Source organism: Narcine bancroftii, chromosome 6 (assembly GCF_036971445.1).
Source record: "Narcine bancroftii isolate sNarBan1 chromosome 6, sNarBan1.hap1, whole genome shotgun sequence".
Lineage (NCBI taxonomy): Eukaryota > Metazoa > Chordata > Chondrichthyes > Torpediniformes > Narcinidae > Narcine > Narcine bancroftii.
Genome location: NC_091474.1, coordinates 196935591 through 196949546, shown reverse-complemented (window position 1 = coordinate 196949546; position 13956 = coordinate 196935591). Strand labels below are relative to the sequence as shown.

Below are 13956 nucleotides of genomic sequence, written 5' to 3'. Positions count from 1 at the left end.
TTTTTGTGAATGGTGTGTTACAAATACCATTTCCATGTTATTACTTCTTAGGGGAAAGTTGCTGAGTCAAATTAGGTATCAATTTTGATACTGTTTAAAGCCAAAATCCCAATACCAAGGAAATAATGAGTTAAGCCACAAAAACATAAATCCGGGATCTGTGCCTGCAACTGTGGACATTCTTTTTTTTTATTTTAGTTTTGAAAAATACAGAATATAGGACTCAATTAATATAATAGCAATAATACATTGAATATAAAATCATAGAAAAACATTCATAAAGTTTGGGGAAAAAAGGGAAGTCCCTCTTCTCCCAGCTCCCCTCCCCAGATTCAAAGAAATGGGACAGACAGCAGGGAATAAAAAGATGGGAAATAGAAAAGAAAAAGCAACAGGAACAATGTTCGACATATCAGAGTCCCATCATTTTAAATGTATTAAATTTCAATAAGGACTAAACTAATTGACAAATATCAAAAAAAACTATAAAATCCGGGCATTTAAGCAATCTAAATAAGGTTGCCAAATTACGATGAAAATGCTATATCTATTCCTAAGACTATAAGAAATCTTCTCAAGCGGAATACAACTTTGCACTTCCATGTTCCAACAATCACTGTTAAGTAGGGAATCGGATTTCCATGTTACCGCTATACATTTCCTGACTATTGACAATGCATTTTAATAAATTTATAGATTTACTTCTGGAGAAGTTAACTTTTATAACTGCCAAATTCCCCAGAAGAAACAATTCCGGGTCTAGGGGGAAGTTCACCCCCACAATATTTGTCACCAGTTCCCCCAATTCTATCCAAAAGGGTCTTAATTTTGTGCATAACCAGACAGAATGTAAAAGAACTGTAGATATTCTTCATAATGTTAACCATTTTTCATGCTGGTCTCACTGGACTATTAAAATGTTACCATTTCTTAAAAGTAATGAATCATTTTGATTTTTTTTGTTTATCCTGTATTACAGTGATTCTTGCCTGCAGTTTCTTAAATATTCAGTAAGAATATTGTAAGACAATTTCAGTTGCATTAACTTTCTGCAACTGCAAAATGGAAAGTTTTGTCTTGTGAAGTAGTGGTTGACAAGGCAAGATTTGTTTTTCTCCTTCATTGATGAGCAAATTTGGGCCACCTTGAACCAGAAAATTACCTACAAAATAACCTGATGTCTATAAATATAATACTGAACCATTTCCAACTGAAATTGTTTATCTCAAAAAAAAGCTTAGAAAAGGATTATCCAAGCTTTGAAGAAAATGTATTAATGTTGTTTTAATTAAGATGAAGTTGAACATTAATATTTTAACAACAATTTTTAAGTTACTTTGTAACCATTGCTCGATTACTTGGTTTTCTTTTGCCAATTGTGGCTGGTTACAGTTCAGCAGGGACTGTCAATATTTGTACCAAGTTGCTCTTTACCATGAAGTCTTGAGACTGACTTAAGAGTCTAACTTGTCCACATGTGCATTGTTTCCTAAGAGAGTAAATGATGGTTATGGTCACAAATATTTGTACCTATTTTATTCTCCTCCCACTTTCTACCATAAATAATTTTCCAAGACCTGTTGCTGAAGTTGATTGTAGCAAACTGAGCTAAGATTGGGGAGACCTGTGTGATTTGACATGCAAAATCATCAAGAATGCTCCAGACCAGCACTTTAAATGTCTTAAATCCATTAAAAATATATTATCTCTATCAGATTAATGATCAAATAACGTGATTGGTACTGTACTTGCCACAAGCATTATTTTAAGCGTTTAAGGCACAAATTTAAATTGCTGTCAGTAGCTCAAAATTAGATTCCTTTGTTCTTCAACATTCCTTGGATAATGCTGCAGAAAATATTTTGATGTTATCATTGAAATGTTATGTACCATAATATAGAAATATTTTCAGTAGTTCGGGAAAAAATTGGAATAAGTCAAACTAAACCAGTACATCATGAACTTAAATGTGCAATTAAAAGCATTTTATTCCACTGTGAAAGAAACTGGGGTTTTTATGTGCAGGTGGACTGGGCGGGTATGGATCGGACAGTGAAGATGAGAAAAGTGAAAGAGCCTCTGAGTCTTCAGACACAGATGACGAAGAATTGCACCGTAGAATCAGACAAAAACAGGATGCCTTTAGACGCAAAGAAAGGGAATTACAGTTACTACTACAACAACAGCAGGAGAAACAAATGGAAGGTATGACAAATGCCTGAAGTTGTATTTTCTTCTAAAATTAATTCACTTTTATCTCTCCCTAGTTTTCTAATTACCTTTGCTCAGGACTTTTTATCAATTTTGGTCTTAAAGCGATAAAGTACTTCTTCCTCTTTACTCGTTTAGTCATACTGCTCTACCTCCATTTTTGTTTAATAATGAATGTACACAAGACTGCTGTGGTGATATTGTTGGCTTAAAAATTGGATCCTGGATGTTTCTGATCTATGTGCTTCATTGACTTCTGCTAGGTACTTCTGTATTGTTGCAGTTTTTGCTGATTTGAAGTTTTGACATCAATAACAATTCAGAAATGATTGATGCTGTTTCCTGGTCAGAAGAACGTCACGGGTATTTTGTCAGATTGTATGACTTGTGATAGAAATAAATAATATATTGTGTTTGAATATCACACCCTGATATGACTTTGTTATTACTCAATCTTTTGACAACCTATGTTATGGTAGTGCAACTATGGTATGAACTGTTATCTGAATTGCCACTAAGGTATAAAATTTATTTTTAAAATTTCCCATCCTTATAAAATGGAATGCTCAAGTGTACTGTGATTAACTAGTGGGTGATTTATAATAAAGTGGATGCGGTCTGTTGAGTATTTTTTTTAAACTTTCCACAGCTCCAATCATGTTTCTTGAGAAAATGTATATTGCATATCATTTTTTAAAGACTGGTCCACATCAGGTAATTCAGGTTGAAAAGTTTGTTTACTCCACCTTCACATTTCCTTTAAGGATCATTGCATCGCTTTAAAATTTTATGAACAAAAATGGTCCACAGATTTCAAAGAAGTATATTAACATGAAAATTCTGTTTTAGTGAGTTTTATTAGCTCTGATATTCTGTTAATTAAATCCTTTAATCAAGAAAACTTCTCATTAAAATTTGCTAATAAATGTTCAATATTTTTTAAGCTGTTTATTTCCTTGTTTTCACAGATACAAAGCATCAGCAAGAGGGCAAAGTTTTCAGGGAGATGGATACTAAGGAACAGACTAAAGAACATGGCGGGAATATAGTAAAACAGGAAGGGAAGGAAAGGGATTGTGAAACTGTTCCTGAAAAGAAAAGAACTCACAGCGAAACTGAACTCAACTTGGAAGTGAGCAAAAGTCTTAGTGAGAGAAGTTCAAAGGAAAAGGCTTCCAGAAACAGGAGTTCCTCAAGCAGTAGTAGTGGGAGTAGCAGCACCAGTGGCAGTACCAGCAGCAGCAGTAGATCAAGGAGTTCCACATCCAGCAGTAGTACAGAAAGCAGTAGTAGCTCTAACTATTCTTTTTCACCTAAGAGAAAGAAAAAGTGGAGCCACAGCAGATCTCCCTTGCGTAAAACTAGGCATCGCAGCCGAAGCCAAAGTTACTCCCGAAGGCACAGGAGGGAGAGGAGCAGGGATCAGCTTAGGAGAAACAGTCGAAACGGGAGTTGGGAAAAAGAGAGGCGTAGACATCGCAGTGGATCTCGGAATAGAAGAAGTGGAGACAGGCATAGGAGTAGAAGCAAAAGTGATATTAAGCATGTCAGTCGTAGTAGGAGTAAAGAAAGGCGAAGGAGTCCTGAAAGGCGCAGGAGTCCTAGTGGAGGCAGAATGAAACAGAGGTGCAGCAGTAAAGACAGGGACAGGAAAAAAATCAGGAGTGGAAGCGCAGACAGGATTAAGAAGAGAGAGGAGAAGAAAAGGGAAAAAGAGCAGGACAAAAAGAGAGACAAACAGAAAAGTAAGGAGAAACAGAAGGAAGATAAAGATGGCTGCAAGTCAAGCAGTCAAGATGAGAGTAAACTAAAGCGGAAGAGGGAAGCAGAGTGGACTTATTCACGTAGTAGCTCTAGTAAACTTCCACAGCAGTATTCAAGGCAGGATAGCAAGTCCAGCAAGAAAGGATCAACAAAGGATGGTAAAAAGCATTCGGACACAGAATCTAGTGCAAGAAGCAGCTCGCATTCTCCAGACAGCAGAGAGAAGAAGGCAAAGAAATCAAAACGCAGTCGTTCAAGATCAGTGGAAAAATCTCAAAGGTCTGGTAAGAAGGCAAGCCGCAAACACAAGTCTAAGTCACGATCAAGGTAGTATACATTTTATACAATTTTTCTTTATTTATCTGTAAAGTTGTAAGACCAGTAACGTTAAAAGGCACGAACATATTGGTCTTTTTATATATGTATATATAAATCTATTAACATAATATATATATGATTTAAAAACTTAAAATGAAATGCTGCATTTTCAATTAGTCTAGCCAGTGAATTAAGTGAAATCTTGTCTCCCATTAATTTATTTATTTTTTAATCTTCTGCAGGTCAAGAACACCCAGTAATCGTAAGCATTAAGGGGAAACATTTTCTGACATCCTTACCATGATCAGAAATTCCATGAGTTTTGGAGGATTGTCTCATTATAGAGGCATACTTGACAACTGTGTAGGTGTTTATATATGTATATAGGTGTAAATTTTTCCAAGCGCGGTCTATAGCTCAGCACTTGTTTAAGGTTTTATTTGTATTGCATTCTTCAGAGATTATTCACACTGTAAACAGTTTGCTTTAAGTTGTAATATTTTAACATAATGCTTACACTAACTGTAGTTGGCTGTCAATAAACTTTGCAGGTTGGTTTTGTTACACATTTCCCTTTGTTTACTGCGGATATTTATGGTGTTTTAAAAGGTATGTGAATCAAAACCTGAAGGATATTCAATGAAGAGCACTTGAATACAAAGCAGTCTTGACCATTTTAGTATCTAGTTTGCACAAAACAGTCCTATGGATTCTGATTGAGTTACTGCTTCAAATTAATTCCCACCTGTAAACTGTGCATATTTGTTTAATGCTGTATATTAAATTTCTTCACATTTTCTCTGATACATATTTATGTTGAGTTTGCTTCTCACTTAAAATAATGAAGGAATAATCAGATGAATAATTTACAGTAGGAATATTGTGCACTTTTGAGGAAACAAATGAAAACTTCAAATTCTTCTCCCACTTCAAATCTTTAGCCCACAATGTTGCAACAGTCACAGAGGTTGCATTTTTGGTCAAATGCTTAATTAAATTTTATTTGATCTCAATAACTGATACACAATTTTTAGTGAGAAATATAGATTTCCGTTTTTTTTGGCAAAAATAAATTGTTTTGTCAATGCCTGGACTGCAGCTCTGGAAAAAAAATGTAAAGCTGCTTAGAAGTTGGTATTGAATACAATGGAGTAAACCTCAATAGCGTGTCAAATTTGGTGTTTAAAAATACTTGCAAGATCCTTTTAAACTTCTTGCAAACTGCACATTTTAGATGTTTAGTCAGTACACTGGATTTTGTCCACATTCTTGTTTAAACATTAAACATGCAGGAAAGCATTTGATGGAATGAAACTGCATAAGCAAGCCACAGATTGTTAAAATTAATAATTGGAAGATAAATACACTAGGAAAGTCAATGTATGTGATATGTTCATTGAGATACAATGATCATCAATTTCTCTGCTCTATTACTAACTGAATGGTGGAATATTTAGCAAATGATTGAAACTGAGTCAACCTTGTGCTGAGGTGAAATCCAAGTTATCCATTGGCACCAAGATCAGGCCAATTAGTTGAACTTCTCATTGTAGAAACAACAATTTTTCAAAATAATTTATAGTTTTGGTCAACACATCTGCATACAATTACCATTGTGCCTTTGGATGATTATGAGGTAATATCATCTCTGAAATTATAAACTTCAACTGGATATCATCAAAATTCTTCAAATATGTAACAACAAGAATGCAAATCTGCCTTGAACTTTTCTCCTGAATCAATTGAATGGTTATTAATAATCTGGTATCGTAAAAGTAAGGCAAAAAATCTAAAAAAAAATTGAAATTGATATTTGAATTTATAGATGATAATAAATTTTAAAACTCCATAGAAATCTTATTGATTTTAATAAACATCTTTGTTCATAAGATTTGTCTATATGTTTTAACTGGTCACAAGCATTGCGAAAGTGATAAATATCCACAAATTGTGGAATCTGATGTAATGAAAAATATTTATTCAATCATTACTGACCTTTTAAGTTTTAAGCATTCAAATTTTAAAAAATTCAAGTCTGAAACTAACTGGCTGAAAAGTTATGTCCAGTCATCCACAACACATAATAGCTCTTCAAGTGCTTGTCAGCAACTTAACCTAGTCTGAAAGCTGGGTAGTGGGATTAGCCCTCAGTAAATGTGTTTCGGTTGGGTTTGAACAAGAGAGGTGAATTTTTAATGACATTTTTTAAAAGCTTCTATGTTGGAAGACCTAGAGCAAAAGAACATGAGGTGTATTTCCAAGTCAAGTTTATTGTCATCTGATTGTACAAGTACAACCCAATGAAACAGCATTCTCCGGTCCTTGGTGCAAAAACGTGCAAACACGCAACCAGAAATAACACACATACAGACAAATAATACATTTGCAGGACAAGTATATCTATAGAAATAAATATTGTTTTGTAAAATGAAAGTCTCAGATCTTTAGTGTGAACAGTTCCTTTGGTCGTTCAGCATTTTCAACAGCTTTTATCCTGAACCTCCCCCCAATGCATGTCCATCATCTACAAGGCCCAAGTCATGACAGATGGCACATTCTTCACTTCTCTGAATTAGTGAAGCTCCAACAATGTGGAAGAAGTTCAACAATGGTTAAGATCGAGCCATCTATTTGAATGGCATGCCATCTGCCACTGGCAGATCATGGCTGCAGTATGTCAACCTACAAAATTCACTTAGTTATTCTAAATAACTCAAGATAGGCAGGTCAAATCAAATCACAAGTTTGGAGTTATGGTCTTGTTTCCATATACCTTCACTGAGCTGATAACTGCAGAGCAGATTATGACACTTTTTCAACAATTTCACTTTCAATTTTTTTTTAATTGTGAAAATTGAAATGATTGTCATTTCCAAGACAACTTAATTGATATCATTCTTGCTCAGGGTTTGGCATTGATGCCCACTCTTGCAAAGTCATTTAGTCCTGGACTTTTCAGTTTTCTAGTTTTCCTGTGTATACACAAAATGATTTTTTTAAATGTATTTTCATTTAATTGATTACATTTCTAAATGCTTGAGTGGAAGTGTTTGCACCCGAAAAAGACTAAGTATATACAGACCCCCTACGTCATGTTGTCTCCTGTGCCTGACTCCATTTTATTTCACATATTTCTTTTTATTTATTTATTTATATCTCACATGCTGTTCAACCTGCTGAGTTCCTCCAGCAAACGTTTTTGTTACTTTGTGTCGTTGCCACAAGCTGTGCCTAAACCCAGGGTGAAGAATCACTTGCTGGGGATCAGTAGACCTGTATTGTTAAGAATGAGCCTGGCCAAGTTGCTATGAAACCTACTATTTGATTGGATCTTGCCATACCACAACCCTTGTAGTAAACTACATGAAGGTAGTACAGTAGTTTGCACATGCAACTGGACAATCTTGGTTTCCTCCCTATCACAACCTTTGTTCTCCCCAATCCTCACCACCTCTGCAACTGAAATCATTTTTATTTACCTTTTCAATTCATTAATTCTTAACTGTAGATACTGAAGCCAAGTTTATTATCTGATTGCATAACCTGATGAAACAGCATTCTCCGGTCCTTGGTGCAAAGCCCATATAACTAGACAACACACATACAAGCAATATATATACTGGACAAGAATCCCTGCCCATGGTCAAGGACAAGGGGGCGTGATTGCAAGTGAGGCAGGTAGTGGGATCCAAGAGACAGTGCTGGAGGAGCCTCAGCCTTGATTTTATCTGAAGTCTGAGGATCTTATTCCTTGTGTTGATAAGAATGGAGGCTGTAGGAAGGATGAGCAACCTAACAGGCCTGGGGTTCAGGAAGCCATTTGGTGGGGGGGTGGGGGGGGGGTGGGGAGAAAGAAGAGAAATGTGGAAATTTGGGATAAGAGGAAAATAAAGTTCTCTCACAGGGATAGAGCATCCTGAACGATATGTTGGCAGGGTTTTGAAGATCTTGTCTGACTTGCAGAAGAATTTTCAGTGGGAGGGGAAAGATCCAGTGATCGTTGTCCATGCAGATGTCAACAATGTAGGTAGAACCAGGAAAGAAGTTATGCTAAGAAAATTTGAGGAGCTAGTGACCAAATTAAAAAACAAAACTTAAAAAAAATTATAGTCATATCTAGAATTGGCCACAGTCCAGAAGATTAGCGGGTTAAATGTGTGGCTCAAGGATTGCTTTTGGAGAAGTGGGTTCCAGTTCATGGGCGATTGACACCAGTATTGGGGAAGGAAGGAACTGTATAAACAGGATGGGCTCCATCTGAACCATGATGGAACCTGGATCCTGGTGAATCACAGAACTAGGACTGAGGACAGGGCTTTAAACTAAATAGGGAGTAGGTTCAACAGACTGGTGAGGGATGAATAAAGTAAAAGAAAAAGTTTAAAAGAAAAGCAATAGAGTGGATAAAAGTCAATTGCAAAAAAAGTAAAGATGACCAGATTTTAAAAGCACAATGGATACAATGGCACTTTATCTGAATGCCTGTAGTATTCAAAACAAAGTCAGTGAACTTGTGCCCATTATAGAAATATGGTTGCTGGGTGGAGAGAATTGGGAATTAAATATCCAAGCATATCTGGTGATAAGGAAAGATGGGCAGGAAGGTAAAGATGGGGGTGGTGGGATGGGGTAGCGTTCCTAGTTAAAGATGGGATCAGGGCAATAGAGATGATGTAGGATCTAAGGAGCAAAATGTTGAATTAATTTGAGTATAGATTAGGAATCGTTAAGGAAAAAAAATCACTGGTGGGAATTGTCTATAGGCTCCCAGTATATGACAGTGGCACAGGCAAAAAAAAAAACCCAAGAAATATCAGAGGCATCTAAAGATGGAACAGCAGTTATCATGAGGGACTTTAACATGCACATTGACTGGGTGAATCAGGTTGGTCAAGGCAGCCTTGAGGGGGACTTCATAGAATGTGATAGCTTTCTTGAACAGCATGTCAATGAACGTACAAGGGAACATGTTATCTTGGATCTGTTCCTGTGCAATGAGTTAGATATCTTCTTTGTAAGGATGATTACAGTGTGATTGAGTTTCTCAAACAAAGGGAGAGTACCATAGTTAGCACTTTGTCTAAACAAGGGAAAATACAAGGAGATGAGAGAGGAGTTGGCCAGGGTAGACTGGGAATGCAGGTTATATGGAGGGATGGTTGAGGAACAGTGGAAGACTTCCACAGAGATTTTTCAGGGTGCTCATCAAAAGTAGATTTCAGTTAAAAGCAAGAACAGGAAGGGTGGGGACATCCTGCCTTGGATAACTAAGGAAATAAATGAAGGCATCAAACTAAAAGCTCGTGTACGAAGTTGCCAAGAGCAGTGGGAGCTGGGAAAACTTTAAAAAACAAAGAACCACAAAGCGAGCAATAAAGAGAGGGAAGGTAGACTGAGAAAAGTAAATACTTTATTGTTGATGTGTAAGAAAACACATCAAAATTTTAAAAGTGCAACCGCGGTACCATACAGCATACAAGAGCAAATAAAACAGTGAAAACAATAAAAACAAGAAAGAGGGAAAAAAAGCAACATTAAAACAAAACAAAACCCTAAATGACAGAGTTTAATTTCCAAATGGCTCTGGCATAGAAACTGTGCTTGAGTCTGTTCATTGGTGATTTAATGGACCTGTATCGTCTACCTGAGGGCAGTAAGTCAAACATGATAGCCCAGATGAGTAGAATCCTTAAGAATATTAGTTGCCTTCCCAATACAGCAAGATCCAAATAAATCCTCCAAAGGGGACAAGGAAAACCCCACGATCTTCTGAGCCATATTGATAAACCACTGAAGATCCCTCTAATCTGCTTCTGTACAGCTGGAAAACCACATGGGAATGCAATAAGTCAGCACACTTTCAATTGAGCAGCGATAGAAGGACATCAATAACTTCTGCAGATTAATTTTCCTAAGAATTCTCATGAAATGGAGACATTGATGTGCATTCTTGACTATAGCGGTAGTATTAATAGTCCAAGAAAGATCCTCAGTCAAATATATTCCCAAAAACTTGAAATTTGTAACCCTTCTCACACAGTCCACATTAATATACAATGGAGCTGGGGCCATACTATTCCATCTAAAATCCATGACAAGCTCTTTTGTCTTCAAATAATTCAATACCAGATTGTTTTCTGAGCACCATTCTGTGACCTTTGTCCCAATAGGCTCATTCATCGCCCTTTAAAATTAGCCCAACCACAGTTGAGTCATCTGCAAATTTTATGATGGTATTAGGCAGTGGTTCACAACCTTTTTCTTTCCAGTCACACATCACTTTAAGTAATTCCTATGCCATCAGGATTGCTTAAAGTGGTATGTGAATGAGAAGGGAAGGTTGAGAATCACTGGTCTAGACCCAATTGTTACTGAAATATTTTACTTGAGAAAAATTGTCATTGGCCCATTTCCTTTGGAGTTATGAAACCGTGCACATAGCAAGTTAATTAGGAACAATTAAAACAGTGGTTTTCAGACTTTTTCTTTCCACCCACTTACCACCTTAAGCAATCCCTTACTAATCACAGAGCATCTATGGCAAAGGGAATACTTAAAGTGGTATGTGAGTGGAAAGAAAAAGGTTGAGAACCACTGTATTAGAAGAATACTCAAAGACACAGTTGTAGTTATAAAGAGAGTACAACATTGGGCTCAACACACAGCCCTGTGGGGAACCAGTGCTAAGTGTGAGGGTAGGGGAATAATGAGCTATTTTTACAGTCTGGGAGCGGTTTGTTAATAAGTCCTTAATCCATAGACAAATCGATTTAGAAAATCCTAAATCAGAATGTTTACTAACCAGTCTGCCTGGAATAAACAGTATAAAAATCAGAACTAAAGTTTTTAAAAAGCAACTTCACATAGCATCCCTGTTGATCTAAGCGGGTCAATGCTAAGTGAAGAACAGTGGCAATAGCATCCACAGTAGACCTATTAGCCCTATAAGCAAACTGGTGTGGATTGAAGGTGGATGGGAGACTAGCTTTAATGTACTACAAAACCAGCTCTCATAATAACTGGTGATAAAGCAACTGGACAAGTCATTGAAGCCCTTGATAACCTTCTTCTTAGTCAGTGGAATGGTTTCAGCAAGCCTTTAAGCACAGAAAAATTATAGGTTTTGAGAAGGACCTGTTGAAAATCTTTGTGAATACCTCAGAAAGATGGTTCACACACTCCTTCAGAACCCTGCCTGACATACTATCGAGGCCAGGAGCAGTAAAAGTTCATAATTACTGTAATATAAAGTGCAAAGCGGTGGCTAAATTGAAGGGTTGTCCCTTGGAAGATGAGAAGGGGTAATGAGGAAATGGATGAAACTTTGAATTTTGTTTCAGTCTTCTTGGTGGAGGGCATATTGAATATGCCAAAGACAGATGTTATAGATGTGATGAGATGTGAGGACCTGCATGTAATAGCTATCACTAAAGAGGTAGTACTCAGAAAACTTGAAAGTCTAACAATAGATAAATCCCTTGGACCTGATGGAATGCATCCCAGGATACTGAATGAAATGGTAGAAGTTATAGCTAAGGCTTTGATGATATTTGACCACTATGGACTCTTGGCAGGTCCCAGTAGATCAGAAGACGGTGAATGTCAAGTCACTATTCAAAAAAGGATGTAGGTAAAAGGCAGGGAACTATAGGCTGATTAGTTTAACATCCATGGTTGGGAAAAAGCTTGAAGCTATCATTAAAGAAGAAAAAGTGAGGCATCAGGAGCAAAATGGATCCATCAGGGAGACACAGCATGGATTCAGGAAAGGCAGGAGCAGTTTGACAAATTTACTGGAGTTCTTTGAGGATATGACAAGTGCGGTAGGCAGAGGGGAGCAGATGAATGTTGTTTACCTGGATTTCCAGAAGATGTTCAATAAGGTATCGCATAAAAGACATAGAGAAGATAAGGACACATAGAGTTGGGGGTGATGTGAGAAAGTAGAGTTAGGATACAAGGGTGTTTTTTTCTGCTTGGTATTCAGTGGTGAGCAATGTGCCACAGGAATCAGTGCTTGGCTTGCAACTGTTCCCGATATACATAAACAATCTGGAAGAGGGGGTAGATTGTAGTGTATCTAAATTGATGACACTAATTGAGTGGAAAAGCAAATTGTCCTGAGGATATAGATAAGTGAATGGGCAAGGGTCTGGCATATAGAGTACAATGTTGGTAAACGTGAGGTTATCCACTTTGGAAGGAAAAATGGAAGATCAGAGTATTAGTTAAATGGCAAGTGACTTGGGAGTGCTTGTGCATGAATTGCAAAAGGTTGGTTTGCAGGTGCAGCAGGCTATCAAGAAGGCAAATGGAATGTTGGCCTTCATTGCTAGAGGGATTGAATTTAGGAGCAGGGAGGTTATGCTACAACTTTAAAAGGTACCGATGAAGTCCCATCTGGAGTACTGTGCGCAGTTCTGGTCTCTTTACTTGAGTAAGGATTTAAATGTTATATTTAGACATACAGCACAGTAACAGGCCCTTTCAGCCCATAAGCCCGTGCTGCCAATTCACTCAATTGACCAACAACACCTGATACATTTTGAATGGCGAGAGGGAACTGGAGCCCCCAGATATGGGAGTTGAATCCTGGTCTTGATTGTTGGCACTGGAATGACATTGCTAATTGTGCCACCCATGCTCAGCAATGTACTGGCTTTGGAGAAGGTGCAGAGTAAGTTTAACAGGTTGATTACAGAGATGAGGAGAGAATGAGATGTCTGGGACTGCACTCGCTGGAATTTAGAAGAATGAGAGGGGATCTTATAGAAACATATAAAATTATGAAAAGTATAGATAAGATTGAGTTAAGTAAATTGTTTACATTGATGGGGGAGAAGAGAACGAGAGGATATAGCCTCAAGATTCAGGGTAGTAGATTTAGGATGAAGATGAAGAGGAACTGCTTTTCCAGGAGTCTGGTGAATTTGTGGAATTCGCTGCCCATTAGTAGTGGAGGCTACCTCAGTAAATATATTTAACACAAGATTGAATAGATTTTTACATTGTAAGGAAATTAAGGGAGATAGGGAAAAGTCAGGTAGGTGGAGATGAGCCTATCATCAGATCAGCCATGATATCATTAAAAGGCTGAGCAGACTCGATGGGACGGATGGACACCTGCTCCTAATTCTTATGTTCTATATACCATTAAATAAATAAATAGATTTTGTTTTGTAAATATGAGATTTAGTGTGAGCAGTTCTGTTGGTCATTCATCATTCTTGGTGCCTGTGGGAAGTAGCAGTTTCTCAGCCTAGTGGCACTGGTTACGATACGCCTGTATCTCTTTCCCAATGGGAGCAGCTGAAAGATGCTGTGTGCGGGGTGGAAGGGGTCCTCAAAGATTTTACAAGCCTTCTTCAGACAACAGTGGATCATGTTGATGGTGGGCATGGGTGACTCTGATTATCCTTTCTGCCACTCTTATGGTCCTGTGGATTGACCTCCAATCCATTTCCCTGCGGCAACCGTACCACACTGTGATGCAGCTGGCTGGGACTCTCTCAACAGAGTACCTGCAGAAGGCAGTGGACTGATCTCGCCTCAAACCGTGCATCTTGGCGCCTCACAGTTCGGCGGGCAGCAACCTCCTTTGAAGAAGACCGCAGAGCCCAGCTCACTGACAAAAGACAAAGGAGGAAAAACCCAACACCCAAC

At 37.6% G+C, this 13956-nt stretch overlaps 1 protein-coding gene across 2 annotated transcripts in view; it reads left to right on the top strand.

The window, feature by feature from the left end:
• Positions 1-5097, top strand: part of pnisr (PNN-interacting serine/arginine-rich protein) — a 28554-nt gene extending 23457 nt beyond the window's left edge. Inside the window, exons 9-11 of one of the 2 annotated variants that reach the window (XM_069887138.1) lie at positions 2026-2205; positions 3180-4302; positions 4536-5097. In XM_069887138.1, coding sequence (XP_069743239.1) covers positions 2026-2205; positions 3180-4302; positions 4536-4566 — 1334 coding nt within the window. In that variant the 3' untranslated portion in view covers positions 4567-5097. Of the gene's footprint in view, positions 1-2025; positions 2206-3179; positions 4303-4535 lie in introns of those variants that run through there. The other variant, XR_011340664.1, reaches the window with a different exon arrangement.
• Positions 5098-13956: the final 8859 nt, after the last annotated feature.